This window comes from Hypanus sabinus, chromosome 1 (assembly GCF_030144855.1).
Source record: "Hypanus sabinus isolate sHypSab1 chromosome 1, sHypSab1.hap1, whole genome shotgun sequence".
Taxonomy (NCBI): domain Eukaryota; kingdom Metazoa; phylum Chordata; class Chondrichthyes; order Myliobatiformes; family Dasyatidae; genus Hypanus; species Hypanus sabinus.
In genome coordinates, this window is record NC_082706.1 from 46,519,885 (window position 1) to 46,533,527 (window position 13,643).

At 42.9% G+C, this 13,643-nt stretch overlaps 1 protein-coding gene across 2 annotated transcripts; it reads right to left on the reverse strand.

The window, feature by feature from the left end:
• Positions 1–2,008: 2,008 nt before the first annotated feature.
• LOC132394295 (uncharacterized) lies at positions 2,009–13,023 on the reverse strand. 2 transcript variants are annotated; one of them, XM_059970297.1, is made up of 7 exons: positions 12,430–13,023; positions 9,373–9,729; positions 7,552–7,659; positions 6,924–6,943; positions 3,220–3,261; positions 3,059–3,115; positions 2,009–2,429 (listed from the first exon to the last, which is right to left on the reverse strand). In XM_059970297.1, exons 1-6 carry the CDS (start codon positions 12,485–12,487, stop codon positions 3,068–3,070), a joined length of 633 nt encoding a protein of 210 aa, XP_059826280.1. In that variant the 5' UTR covers positions 12,488–13,023; the 3' UTR covers positions 2,009–2,429; positions 3,059–3,067. The 2 variants fall into 2 exon arrangements, with proteins under 2 accessions (XP_059826280.1, XP_059826361.1); XM_059970378.1 differs by having other exon boundaries at positions 7,552–7,656; positions 12,430–13,022.
• Positions 13,024–13,643: the final 620 nt, after the last annotated feature.

Below are 13,643 nucleotides of genomic sequence, written 5' to 3' on the forward strand. Positions count from 1 at the left end.
CCTCTCAACTGCATTCTCCTGCCATCTCCCCATAACCCATGTTGCCCAGTCAAATCAAGAACCTATCAATCTCTGCTTTAATTATACCCAATGATTTGACTTCCAGAACCATCTGTGGAAATCAATTATGCAGATTCACCACTCTAGGACTAAAGAAATTCTGTATGCTCTTTTTTCTCTTGTGACATCCCTCTATTCCAGGGGTCTGGAAGAGTCCAGGAAGAGTATTCCAGACTCTGCTCCATTATGCTCTGTGGCATAATAAAAAATTGGAAACCCCTGTTCAATTGAGAGGTTGTGCCCTCTTGTCCTAGGCTTATCCACGACAGGAAACATCCCCTCCACATACGCTTTACGTAGGACTTTCAGTATTCAATGGCTTCAATGAGATACCCCCATCGTTCTTCTAAGCTCCGTCGAGTACAGGGCCAGAGCCATCTAATGCTCCTCATAACATTAATACTTTCATTTCTGTTCAACCGCACTTGGTGATTACAGTTCAAGTACATTAAGGTGACTAAAAGCAATGTGACATCCGAAATTATGAAAAATAGCTTTGTTAATGCAATGGGAGGGAAAGTATATCTGGCAAATCTCTAACATGAAACTTCCTTCATTTAATGCAATACCTATTGCTATCATGTTACACAAACAGAATAACACGGATGTGTTTTAGCTCCTCGTGTCCCTGGACAAACTGAGCAAGTCAGGTAGCCTCGGTGGAGGGTAATAAACTTTGAACATTTCCAGCCAAGACTCTTCATCTGGATGGAGAGAGGGGGCCGGAGATACACACTTCTGGCAGAGCGGAGATGTGATGCATGGGGTGGTTACATAGTTTAATCAGCACAGAAACTTTGCCAATAATTCCCTCCCTGCCTTCAAACGTAGCTGGACCATATCAGACCTAATCTCCACAGGATAATGGGCTGGGAACCTCATTAATCCCTAGCCAACACTGTCTCATTCCACCTTTCTGTAGAATGCATGCAAACTGGACTGTCCCAGTAGACCCATTATCTATCTGTTCCTGATTCAGTGAAACCATCTTTTTATGTCTGGATTCTGTTTTGTTCTCCCATTTTCCAGCCCATTTACATCCGGGCATCTCAAACTCTTCAAAACTTTCCAGTTCCCCAGCCCCACTGCCTTATCTTTACCATGTACGTTCACTTCTTGTACTCATCTCTTCCAACCAGGAAGGCCTCAAAAACCTTCACTTCCTCATGAACATACGATCCAGCCAAACCTACTCCAGCCCATGCTCCTCTGCCTAGCTTTCCAGTTCATATCATCCACACCTTCTCCTCTAAATCCTCCCATTGTCTCCAGATAAAACACTAACCATGAGTGCTGGCGTGAGTTCATGCTACACCTATCTCTTTATCAGCTACATGGAACAGCCTCTATTGCAGTTCTACATTGTCATCATATCCCACCACTTTCTCTGATACAGGGGCTTGATAACAGTTGCCTCTTGCAACTGTGCAGAAATCTTCAACTTTAGTAACTTTGCCATGAGCTGCTGCCTCATTATCAAATATTTCAAACTAACCCATTTTGCTCTTCTGGAACTGAGAATTCCCCACAACATCCCCACCTCAATCCAGCTGAAGGGTTTCTGCTTGAAACGTTAATAATCCGTTTTCTTTCCTTGCTTTGTTACTCTGGCATCTTGCGGGTTGCTTGAGATTCCAGTACCTGCAGTTTTTTTTTCACCTCTGTGTTTTCTTTCCTGATTTATAACAGGAAGACCTGTTATAAGCCATCACCAAATTGAACCAATGTTTGATTACAGCATTCAAACGAATTAAGTACATTTGTGGGAGTGTTGTGGAGCTCCATGGTCCATGTGTGGGTTGTTAAGACTCATCAAAATAGCAGTTAGTATTGCACTGGATGGGCAGAAGGGTCTAATTCTGTGACGTACCACTCTATGACTCTAATATCGTGTATGAACATTATTCTTTAACAACTTTATAATTAACACCATATATTTACCACCAGACAGGTTAAATCCTTTTATTTGGAATATAAGACATATTACACATTTCTGAAGTGAAAATACATGTTAAAAGTTATCCAGTAGAAATTAATGATTAGCTTGCAACAACAGCGCATGCAAGTAAGTTTTAAGTTCCGCTCCACAAACCATGGCGGCAAAAGGCCAACAAGGATTGCAGAGTGTCATCAATGGAAGTTAGGTTCACAACATTCATGGCTTATGTGTCCTTGATTACTCAGAGCTGTTTAAGTGATTGATATAGAAAATTCAATAAAAAAATGTTTTATTTGTTTCTTGAGGTATCTATCGCAATGTGTGAGGAGTGCAGTAGAAAATAGGTGTTTGTTGTCGTTCTACACCTTATAGAAGTATCCTTCCAATGTCAGTCCTTCTCGCTGACCCACAGGGTTCACACATCATTGATCTGGAAAGCAATAGAATTTGTCACTAGCTCGGAACTTCCCAAAGTGACTTCTGGACAGGAAATGCAACCACCACGTCAGTGTGCAGGAGACCCTGTGCACTGGCATGGTGACTAATAACAACCAAGCAACAAACAGCTGGAGAAACTCAGCCAGCCAAGCAACAAAACGGATGGTGACTCATCCATTCTCCACCACAGATGCTGCTTAAATCATTGAGATCCTCCACCAGTTTCTCTTCCAATTCCACAGTCTGCAGTCTCTTGTGTCCCAAGACATACGGCCCAGACTGTCTGATCATTTTCGTATGTCAATTAAGAGATAGATATTGGCTAGGACTTCAAGGGCAACACATGACCTAATATCGTGTTCTTAGGGATGTTGTTAAAGGTTCTGGAAGACACCCTGGGAGAATAGGCAGGGCCTCAGTCTAATGCCTATGCAGACATCAGCAATGTTTCCCTCCACAGTTCTGCTTCCAGTGTTCTGTACTTAAGTGCATCAGGACAACAATAGCATTCCTCCTATAAATTAAATTCCATGTTTCTAGAAAAATAAGAATGCACCTGATTTGTAGGATTCTAAGGGAAACATTATACAGGGACATTGTAATGAATTTTGACAAACTTACCTTTGGATCTTACACTTTCAGATTGCTATAGAGGTCACGTTCAGCTTGGTTGAGGTTCTTGGAAGAATGGATAAACTTCAGTAAACATTTGTTTCATCCATTTTATTATTTCTTTGTGAATAAAAGGCTGATCAATAGAATGAATTTGTTTCCATACTTACAGCATACAAGGGTTCTTGGTTCTCCCTATTTTGCCGATGCATCTGCAATGAATGGCATAAAGTTCCTATTTATTATAAATATGAATTACTAATTGTAACTGAACACTGATCTCCAGCTATCGATACTGTATTTCGATGGTACAGCGAACATGAACAGGCTCTTCGGCAATACATGACTGTGACAACAGTAATAAAAAATTAAACTAAGCATCTGCTAGTACACAAATTATATCCCTCCATTCTCTGCCTGTTCGTGTGCCTGTCTATCTGCCTCTGAAATATTGTATTATATCTACTTCCACCACTGCACAGTACCCACACACAGACTTAGTACCCAAAATCTTGCCTCACGCATTTCCTTCAAAAAATTCTCATTTCACCTTAACCCTATTGATGCACCATCAATAACTCTCGGAGACGGGAGGTGAACGATAGGCTTTTATTAGCAGCAAAAGGGACCATGACATCTTGGAGACTGAGGGAGGAGCAGTGCCTCCAATTGCCTCCAATTGACTGAGGGAGGAGCCACAGGAGCAGTCAGCAGAGGGGCATTCCCACATAGGTATACATAGTTTACCACACCTATGCTCTCAAAAATTTGACATTTTCACCCGGGCATAAAAGACTCAGATCATCTTCCCTATCTGTGCCTCTCATAATTTTTTTAGCCCTCTATCAGATCTCTGCTCATCTTCCAGAGAAAACAACCTAAGTTTGCCCAACCTCTCTTCCGAGCCAATACTCCTTAATTCAGACAGCATTCTGGTGAACGCCTTCCGTACTTTCTCCAATGCCCACACGTGTTTCCTGTTGCAGACAGATTGGGACTGCAAGGAGAGTTCCAAGCGTGGCCTATCCAAAATTCTGCATGGCTGCAACATGACTTTCATGCTCTTACGCCCCGCTTTCAGGCCAATAAAGACAAGAATACCATTAGCCTTCATTAACAACCTTTCTCTGTGCATTGTCAGTTTCAAGGAGCTATTTATAAGGTCTTGAAGATCCTTATGTACACCAGTGGTCCTACGTTTGTGATTGGCAGCATTCCTACCACCGAAATCAGTAGAAAACTTAGAACAGGCTGTGCATGACTATAGCCATGTCAACACCATTGCACATTGAAATATCATTCAGGGACCACATTTTCCGCAGAACTCACAAAAACATACAAAGATCTGTCAGCCTGACAACAACTACCCTTTCATTAAAGCAAAATGCAGTGCATTGATAAGATACGCAAAAGAAAAAAAAATCCAGAATTCTCAATGGTCACTCAGTACTGGTGAAGTGGTAGGAACCTCAAATATGAGTTAATCATCATGGCCCCTGATACCTATACCCTCCTGGCACCCAATTATTGTGCTATCAACATAAATTAAAAGGATGTTTGGGGCTGGAGCTTGAGTTACAAGGGGAGGGTAGATTTTCAATGGAATGAAGGATTAGGGGTGATCATAAAAGTTTCTGAGGACATTAAGGGTGATACTTTGGGGTACTTGGAGGCATGTAATACAGTAGGCCAAAGTCAGCATGGTTTCCTTAAGGTGAAATCCTGCCTTAAAAATCTGCTGGAATTCTTTGAGGAAATAAGAAGCAGTGTGGACAAAGGTGAATCAGTGGATTTTGTGTCCTTAACAAGGTGCACACATGAGGCATCTTGGAAAGATGCTAGCATGGATAGAAGTCTGGCTGATTGGCATGAGGCAAAGTGTCAGAATAAAGGGGGCCTTTTCTGATTGGTTGCTTGTGACTAGTGGTGGTCCTCCAGAGTTGGCGTTCCTACCATTTCTTTTCAGTTTGCATGTCAATGATTTGGATAACGGAACTGATAGTTATATGGCCAGGTTTTGTGGACAATTTGAAGATATGTGGAGGAGCAAGTAGTGTTGAGGAATCATAGAGTCTGCAAAAGGACTTGGACAGATTAGGAGAATGGACAAAGAAGTGGCAGATAGAATATTTTGTAAGGAAAACATATTGTCATGCACTTTGGTAGAAGGAATAAAGGGGAAGACTATGTTCTCAGTTAGAAGAAAAATGTGCAAAAGGATTTTGAAGTCATTGTACAAAAGATCCTAATTTTCAGGTTGAGTCAATGGTAAGGATGACAGATGCAATGTAGCCCTTGGGCCCATTTTAAGCTTTCCTCCCTCAAAACGACCAAAGATGCAATACTGAGGCTTTATAAAGCCAAGGATGTAATACTGAGGTTTTATAAAGCATTGGTCAGGCCAAATTTGGAGTATTGCGTTAGTATTGCCCCTTATCTTAAGAAATAATTGTTGGCATTAGAAAGGGTACAGATGAGGTTCATGGGAATGATTCCCGAATTAAAAGGTTTAACTTATGATGAGTGTTGGAGCTGCACACACTGGAGTTTAGATGTAGGGGAATCTCAATGAAACCAATTGAATATTGAAAGGCCCAGACAAGGTGGATGTGGAGAGAATGTTTCCTATAGTGGGTGAGTCTAGAATCAGAGGGCACAACATCAGAATAGAGAGACATTCATTTAGAACAGAGAAGTAATGTATGAGAGTAGTAACTATGCGGTATTCATTGCCACAGATGGCTGAGGAGGCCAAGTCATTGGGTATATTTAAATTGGATGATTAGTCAGCATGTTTAAGATTACGGGGAACACACAATAATTAGGTTGACGGTGATAATAAATCAGCTATAATGAAATGTAGACTTGATATGCTGAATGGCTTAATTATTTTCCTATGTCTTATGAACTTTGGTATTATAAGTTTACAGTAGGAGAGGAAAGTTTAAAATGGGCCTGGGGGCAACTTGTTTACACTGTATGGTGGTTACGTGGAACGAGCAACCAGAGGAAGTGGTTGTGGTAGGTAAAATGACAACATTTAAAAGACATGTGGTTCATGACTAACAAATGATTTCTGCTTTCAGTGGCATGTTAGACTACAGCCGCAGTTGGTATGTCTCCAGGTGCCTCTTTGTGAAGCTACAGAAGCATTTTAAATGAGCAATAGAAATGTTTCAAATGAGCATGAACAACTATGTCCCACACAATGAAGAATAAAACAATGTAGATTTCAAAAAACTAAATAGTTAGCTAGAAATGTAGTAATTCTTTTAATAAACCAAATGTGTCAGAAAGTTATATTTGACGTAAATGACGAGAAGCTGCAGGGCTTGGAAAGGCAGAGAGATCCGCCTGCCCTGGTGCACAGTTCGTAGGAAATCAGTATGCAGGTAATAAGGGGAGCAAACAGAATGTTTCCTTTCATTGCAAAGGCCGGCTTAACTGAACTGATACAGGGAATTATCGACAGAATATCGACAACTGCACTGTAACTCTCACCTTCTTTAAGAAATGACGTTAATGTATTAGATCAATTCAGAATAGGTTTGTTGGATTGACTCGTTGGACAAGCGAGTTGTACGAACAAAGATTGGTCAGATTAACCTTGCATCCACTCACAGAACTGAAAGTGATTGAATCATGTAAGATCCTGAAGGAACCTTGTGGAAAAAAATCTGGAACGGGAGTTCATTGTCAAAAAATAACCAGAATGTGAATTTGTGATTATAATTAGATTAACGGTGATTGTATTAACAGATTTTGAGGACTGCGTTAGTTACTAAGTACATCGGATGTTTCAATATTTTAAATACATTTGCCATATGCATTACATTTCTATAAAATAATGCGGTTTGTATTTGATTTCACGTACCTGAAGGTCAAAAGAACCATCTGTGGTGATACAAGAAAAATAGAAGACATATCATTAACCATCGCCTCCAATTCAGCGCCCCATTCTCCCCCCACGCATGCGCACAGACACACAGACACCCCCCCCCCACACACACACACACACACACAGACACACACACACACACAGAGACACACACACACACACACACACACACACAGACACACACAGAGACACACACACACACACACACACACACACACACACACACACACACACACACACCTGCTGCCCTGTAATCTGCTTTAAAACGTTCCCCACTGGCGTTTGAACGCTAGGGTAAGGGATGGAGCTTCCCTGAGATTTTCCTGGACACCTGCTGTTCCGCACAACTCCATACTTCCAGCCCCTGGTCGCAGACGTCTTCAATGCCGTACCTGCTTTACCCGGGGGCGGGTGTGGAGAGTGTTGGTGTTTGAGAGGTTGCGGCTATTCCTGAAGGCGACTCGACCTTCTCAACCGGCCTCTACAGATGAGCAATAAGGCGGCAAGAGCCCTCCAGCCCCCGGTATAGAATCGGTTTTAACAATGGAATGATACCACCTTACTGCCGATTGCTCAGCCACCAATCAGTCTCCCGGATACTTGCCCAGATTCCTCGCTCTCCTTCTGAGATATATCAACAGGATGACAACTGCAATCATCAGCACTCCGCCACATGCTCCTGCCACGATGTAGGCAGTTTTGAAATCACCTGCTGAAAAACAAACGATTTAGCGCCGGACTGGATGTAATTCATCAGGCATTTCAGGCAACTGTGAAATTGCGGAGAACAGCAGCAGGATCTGCTATAATAGAAAATCTTTATCGGCCAAGGTAGGAAATCGATTCAAGCTCAGACCCCCATGGGACTACTCCACCTGGATGTTCTCACAGCTTCTGGGAAATGCGGGATAAACAGGGCATTCATCTGGGGATTTATCTGGTATCTGGGGAGTGCATGGAGGGAGCAATGTGTTCTCCTGCAAACCACGGCGCTACAGCACTGCTCTTCTGCTGTGCAATGTGGAAGGGAAACGAGCAGCAATTCCTTTCTAAATCAGTAAAGATCTTCGGTGGGTGTTATATTGTCTTTATAGGAGACTACCGGGCTGCAGAGTTTACTCGCCATTACTCGAATAACCCAGGATCGATTTACGTGGTGAAAAACAGAAATATATATTATAATCAAATATATTATGGATAAACCAGGAATCCCAGGCGGGTGAGCCTAACGTCGGTGGTGCAAAAGTTACTGCAGGTAATTCTGAGACAGGATCAGAGGAAGGCAAGGACTGATTCGGGATGGTCAGCATGGTTTCGTCTGTCGAAAATTAAGTCTCATGAATTTATGGGATATTATTGAACTATCAATAGTTGTTCTCCACATGGACTTTCACAAGGTAGGTTGGTCTGGAAGATTGGATCGCATAGGATTCAGGATGAGTTAGTAAATTGGAGACAACATTGATTTTGGTATTAGGAGTGAGATGGCAGCAATGGAGGGTGCTTTCAGATTGGAGCCGTATGAGTAGTCATGTGTCAAATGGATTCCTGCTGGATTCTCTGTTGTTTGAGGTATAATGAGTTCAAGAGACTGTAGGTGGGATGAATACAAGGGAAACCAAAATTTATGATGTGATGGCCAGTGAAGGGAGTCGATTAAATTTATATTAAGATATAGTTCAACTGGGAAAATGGGCACGGAACTTGCAGATAGGATTTAACACAGACACCTGCAAACTGCTGTATTGTGGTAAGTTAAACAGTGTCAGAAATTACATAGAACAGAGGTACCTTGCGCACAACAACACAGTTTCCTGAAGCAGTTCTAGGAACATTGGTATACCAGGTGGCGAGGAAGACATATGGCATAATTGCAGTTTTACCACCTGCATCACTGGGACATGAACTGGGTTGTCAGGCTTCAACTGCAAAACCTTGGTTAGTGTGCACGCAGAGTAGTGTTTAGTTTTGTCACCACGCTATTGGAAAGATGCAATTAAATTGGAGACAGTTCAGGGAGCGGAGGGGAGTTACCTGCACTGGAGGGACAGAGTCCTCGGGATTTGCTAGGTCTGTTTGAGAGTAAAAGATAAGGCAGACTTGCTGTGTCTATTTCGCATGGCAAGCGAGTCTGAAACTAGAGTTTATGGGCTTAAGGTGAAGAGATTTAGAATGCATCTGCTGAGTAAATTTTTCCGAATCGGTATTGGAAACAAGTGGCTAGGGAAGATAGAAAGAGTAAGGTCACCTGGATCTGGCATGGTACACGAATGAGCGGGATATAGAGTGATGCGGGATTACTGCAGGTCACAGGGATCAGTACAGGGAGGCACTGTGGTCTGTTTAGACAAGATGGGCCAAAGAAACGTTTCTATGCTGCATAAGTCTATATACTTTATGGGGGTTTGTTGAATGAACGGCTGACCTTTATATACCAAGCGGATCTTTGTTTCTGTGATGCGAAGTTTGGTCCAAACCACACAATGATACAATCCGGTATCGTCCTTCCGAGGTTTCAGGGTAAGAGTGCAGTCTCCGCTGTTGACGCAGGACTGGGTGGAGAAAGCCAGCGCCGCCCTCCCCGTGTACTTCGTCAAGTTGCCATTCAGAAGTTGCAGCAACAGAACCTCCTTTGTCGGGCCCGAAAGTTGGGACCAGCGCCACTGGACAAGGACAGGCTGGGCATAGGATGGATCTGAGCAATTGAGCGCCACGTCATGGGCATCGTCACCGAAGCTCTCTTCTCTGCAGACACGCTGCTCCTCTTTCCTGTTGCCTGTCACTTTCATGAATAAATAAGGTCGGTTATTTCGAAACTTCAGAAGTAAGAATTTAAAAGAAGTAAAGAAACAATCATCATGGCAGAGATTTGACTTCAGTCTAACTGAGGGATACATAATGGATTGCAGTTCATTGACATGGGTTATAACACCAGGCCTTTTACTGACGACCTCTGCAACCAGGGACAAGGGCTGCAGGCGCGGGGAAAACAATGGTTTTCTCCGAGTTGCACACCACCAACACTTAGCACTTAGCATCACTTTCTCCTCCATCACTGGACTTTAACCCCGGAATTCCATCCTCGACAGCACCGTGGGACTGCCTCCCTCACCCGGACTGCTTCCGTTCAGCAAGGCGCACAGGTGGCATGCATGAGACGGGCTGAAGTTTCCACGTTGTATAAATCTCTAACGGTTTCCTTCCCCGGGAAAGTGGGCAGTGAGGAGTGAGCAACAGAGCTCTGCTGTCCAGCGATGCTCGGGGGCAAGATGCGAAAAGAACACAAACGAGCTAAAATGATCTTCTGTTTTGTTGTTAGCGTGTATGAGGTACCCTGAAAAGATAACTAAATTTCCGAACATTATCAAGAAATGAGGCCTCATTATTTATTATGTTTGAGACCGTTCAGCCGATCGCGTCAATGTCTGTTCCAAATTATACCTTTCTATTGGTAGGGTTAAATATCCCAAATATCGATTGGCATGTTTAGATGGGGTGGAGTTTGTTAGGTGTGTTCAAGAAGGTTTCTTGACACAATATGTAGATAAGCCTACAAGAGGAGAGGCTGTACTTGATCTGGTATTGGGAAATGAACCTGGTCAGGTGTCAGATCTCTCCAGTGGGAGAGCATATTGGAGATAGTGATCACAACTCCATCTCCTTCGCCATAGCATTGGAGAGGGAGAGGAACAGACAAGTTAGGAAAGCGTTCAATTGGAATAAGGGAAAATATGAGGCTATCAGAGAGGAATTTGGAGTATAAATTGGAAACCGATGTTCTCAGGGAAATGTACAGAAGAAATGTGGCAAATATCCAGGGGATATTTGTGTGGAGTTCTGCTTAGGTACGTTCTAATGAGACAGAGAAAGGATGGTAAGGTACAGGAACCATGGTGTACAACGATTGTTGTAAATCTAGTCAAGAAGAAAAGAAGAGCTTACGAAAGGTTCAAAAAACTAGGTAATGATAGAGATCTAGAAGATTATAAGGCTATGAGGAAGGAGCTCAAGAAAGAAATTAGGAGAGCCAGAAGGGGCCATGAGTAGACCTTGGTGGTTAGTATTAAGGAAGCCCCCAAAGCATTCTACATGTGAAGAGCAAGAGGATAAGACGTGAGAGAATAGGACTGATCAAGTGTGACAGTGGAAAGGTGTGTATGGAACCGGAGGAGATAACAGAGGTACTTAACGAATACTTTGCTTCAGTATTCACTATGGAAAAGGATCTTGGCGATTGTAGGGATGACTTACAACGGACGGAAAAGCTTGAGCATGTAGATATTAAGAAAGAGGATGTGCAGGAGATTTTGGAAAGCATCAAGTTGCAGAAGTCACCGGGACCTGACGAGATGTACCCCAGCCTACTGTGGGAGGCGAGGGAAGAGATTGCTTAGCCTCTGGCAATGATCTTTGCATCATCAATGGGGACAGTAAAGGTTCCAGAGGCTTGGAGGGTTGTGGATGTTGTTCCTTTATACAAGAAAGGGAGTAGAGATAGCCCATGGAATTATAGACCAGTGAGTCTTACTTCAATTGTTGCTAAGTTCATGGAAAAAATCCTGAGAGGCAGGAATCATGAAAATCTGGAGAGGCATAAAATGATTAGGAAAAGTCAGCTTGGCTTTGTGAAAGACAGGGCATGCTTTACTAGCCTGAATGAAAATTTTGAATATGTGTCTAAACATATTGATGATAATAGAGCAATGGATGTAGTGTATATGGATTTCAGCAAGGCATTTGACAAGGTACTCCATGCAAGGCTTATTGAGAAAGTAAGGAGGCATGGGGTCCGAAGGGAAATTGCTTTGTGGATCCAGAACTGGCTTGCCCACAGAAGGCAAACAGTGGTCATATTCTGCATGGAGGTCGGTCACCAGTGGTGTGCCTCAGGGATCTGTTCTGGGACCCCTACTCCGCGCTTTTTTATAAATGACCTGGATGAAGAAGTGGAGGGATGGGTTAGTAAATTAGCTGATGACACAAACGTTGGAGGTGTTGTGAATAGTGTGGAGGGCTGTCAGAGGTTACAGCTGGACATTGATAGGATGCAAAAAAAGGGCTGAGAAGTGGCAGATGGAGTTCAACCCAGATAAGTGTTCATTTTGATAGGTCAAATATGATGACAGAGTATACTACTAATGGTAAGACCCTTGGCAGTGTGGCAGGTTGACTCTGTGGTTAAGAAACCGTACGGTGCACTGGCCTTCATCAATCGTGGGATTGAGTTTAGGAGCCGAGAGGTAAAGTTGCCGCTATATAGGACGCTGGCTTGCTATGTGTTTTCGCCATTTTATGTTTCTTTTTTTTTGTATATATATAACTGACAACTTGTTCCCTGTGCGTTTTAGAATATCAATTCAGCGTATTAAATAATCTCACCGTAACTAACAATGTCAAAGCTCACCTGCCTTCCTTTGAGGTTATAAAAGCAGAATCACGGTTTTAAGGCAAGAAAGGCATTTTCTGTAAATATTTTACCTACCCCGAGAAAGAACCGCGGCTAGAAGCAGAAGGTGAAGGAGCAATGGAACGGGCTGCATTCCCTCTCTGCCGCTCTTGAACTTCACTCCAGTGTTTTCTTTCTCCGCTGACCTCAGCGTCTCGGCCGTTTAGTGCGCACGGAAGGTCGATTTCAGAAAGGCGAGACAGTACTTCTGGACACGATTCCGCAGTTTCTAGCGAGTGTTGCTGAGCTCGGACTCAAGAGTCCTAGGTGGGAAATTACATTAACGAAGAACAGCGATGGTGGTTATAGATCTGTCCCTATGACTTTTGATGTCACGACAATGTTCACGATACCTGTCTTCAGACTCCTGTTAGTACTCCGAGTCTGAAAAGAAGTCTCAATACACGCCGAATATGCCAGAGCCCCTCCGAGTCCGGCGTGTTACATCAATTCTCTTCCATTGTGACTACACAGAAAGATCATCTCTAAGAGTGTGTCTCAAGTGGGCAGTAAGGCGGCTGCAGAACAATATGTATTGAACCCACATATATTTATATATATATATATATACATACAGTTTATGGTCCCTCTGCAAAGAGAAGCCAACCTCCTCCACGCTACCCACACTCTGAAATTAGACGACGTCGCCTGCCACTTTCACAACATTGCGACACTGCTCATGAAGTAATGTAGCAAGACTGTTACAAAAGCCAAATGCTGGGAATTGATGCGAGATTATTAATTTCATGGAACTGCTGATCGTGGGCTTTGGAACAAATAATTAAACTGCTGCAATAACTGAGCGGGTCAGGCAGCATCTGCGGAACGACATGGACAGTTAAGTATTCAAGATCATTTACTGTCATTCCTCAGTACACGAGTGTAACGGAAAATTAAATGATTGCTACTCCCCATAAGAATCACAATAAATATAAATATAAAAACAATCGTATAAAACACAAAGTAAATGTAACTGTCATCATCAGCAGCAGTAATCACTGGTATGATTCTTCTCCTGGTCTTTAATCTGGTCGCTTGTGGGTATTGAGATGACTGAAGAGGCCAATCCGTGATCCACAAGTCCTATTGCAATGTTGGCAGGTGTAGATCATTGAAGTGGTGGTGGATGTAGCTAGTTGGGCCTTTTCCAGTCTCTCCTTACGTTGAAGTCATTGAAGTTGTTTACTCTCAGCAGTACGGTGCAGATATTCTTCAAACTAAGGGTCCTTCAAACAAAGGACCCTCATAGA

What these genes read in the sequence shown, in the direction of transcription:
- LOC132394295 (XM_059970297.1), bottom strand. Translation starts at nt 12,487, where the DNA reads ATGCAGCCCGTTCCATTGCTCCTTCACCTTCTGCTTCTAGCCGCGGTT. An exon ending in GATCCGCTTGGTATATAAAG is followed by an intron (nt 7,660 to 9,372) that starts GTCAGCCGTTCA and finishes TTTGTTTTTCAG; the next exon opens with CAGGTGATTTCAAAACTGCC. An exon ending in ACCAAGAACCCTTGTATGCT is followed by an intron (nt 3,116 to 3,219) that starts GTAAGTATGGAA and finishes CATTCTTCCAAG; the next exon opens with AACCTCAACCAAGCTGAACG.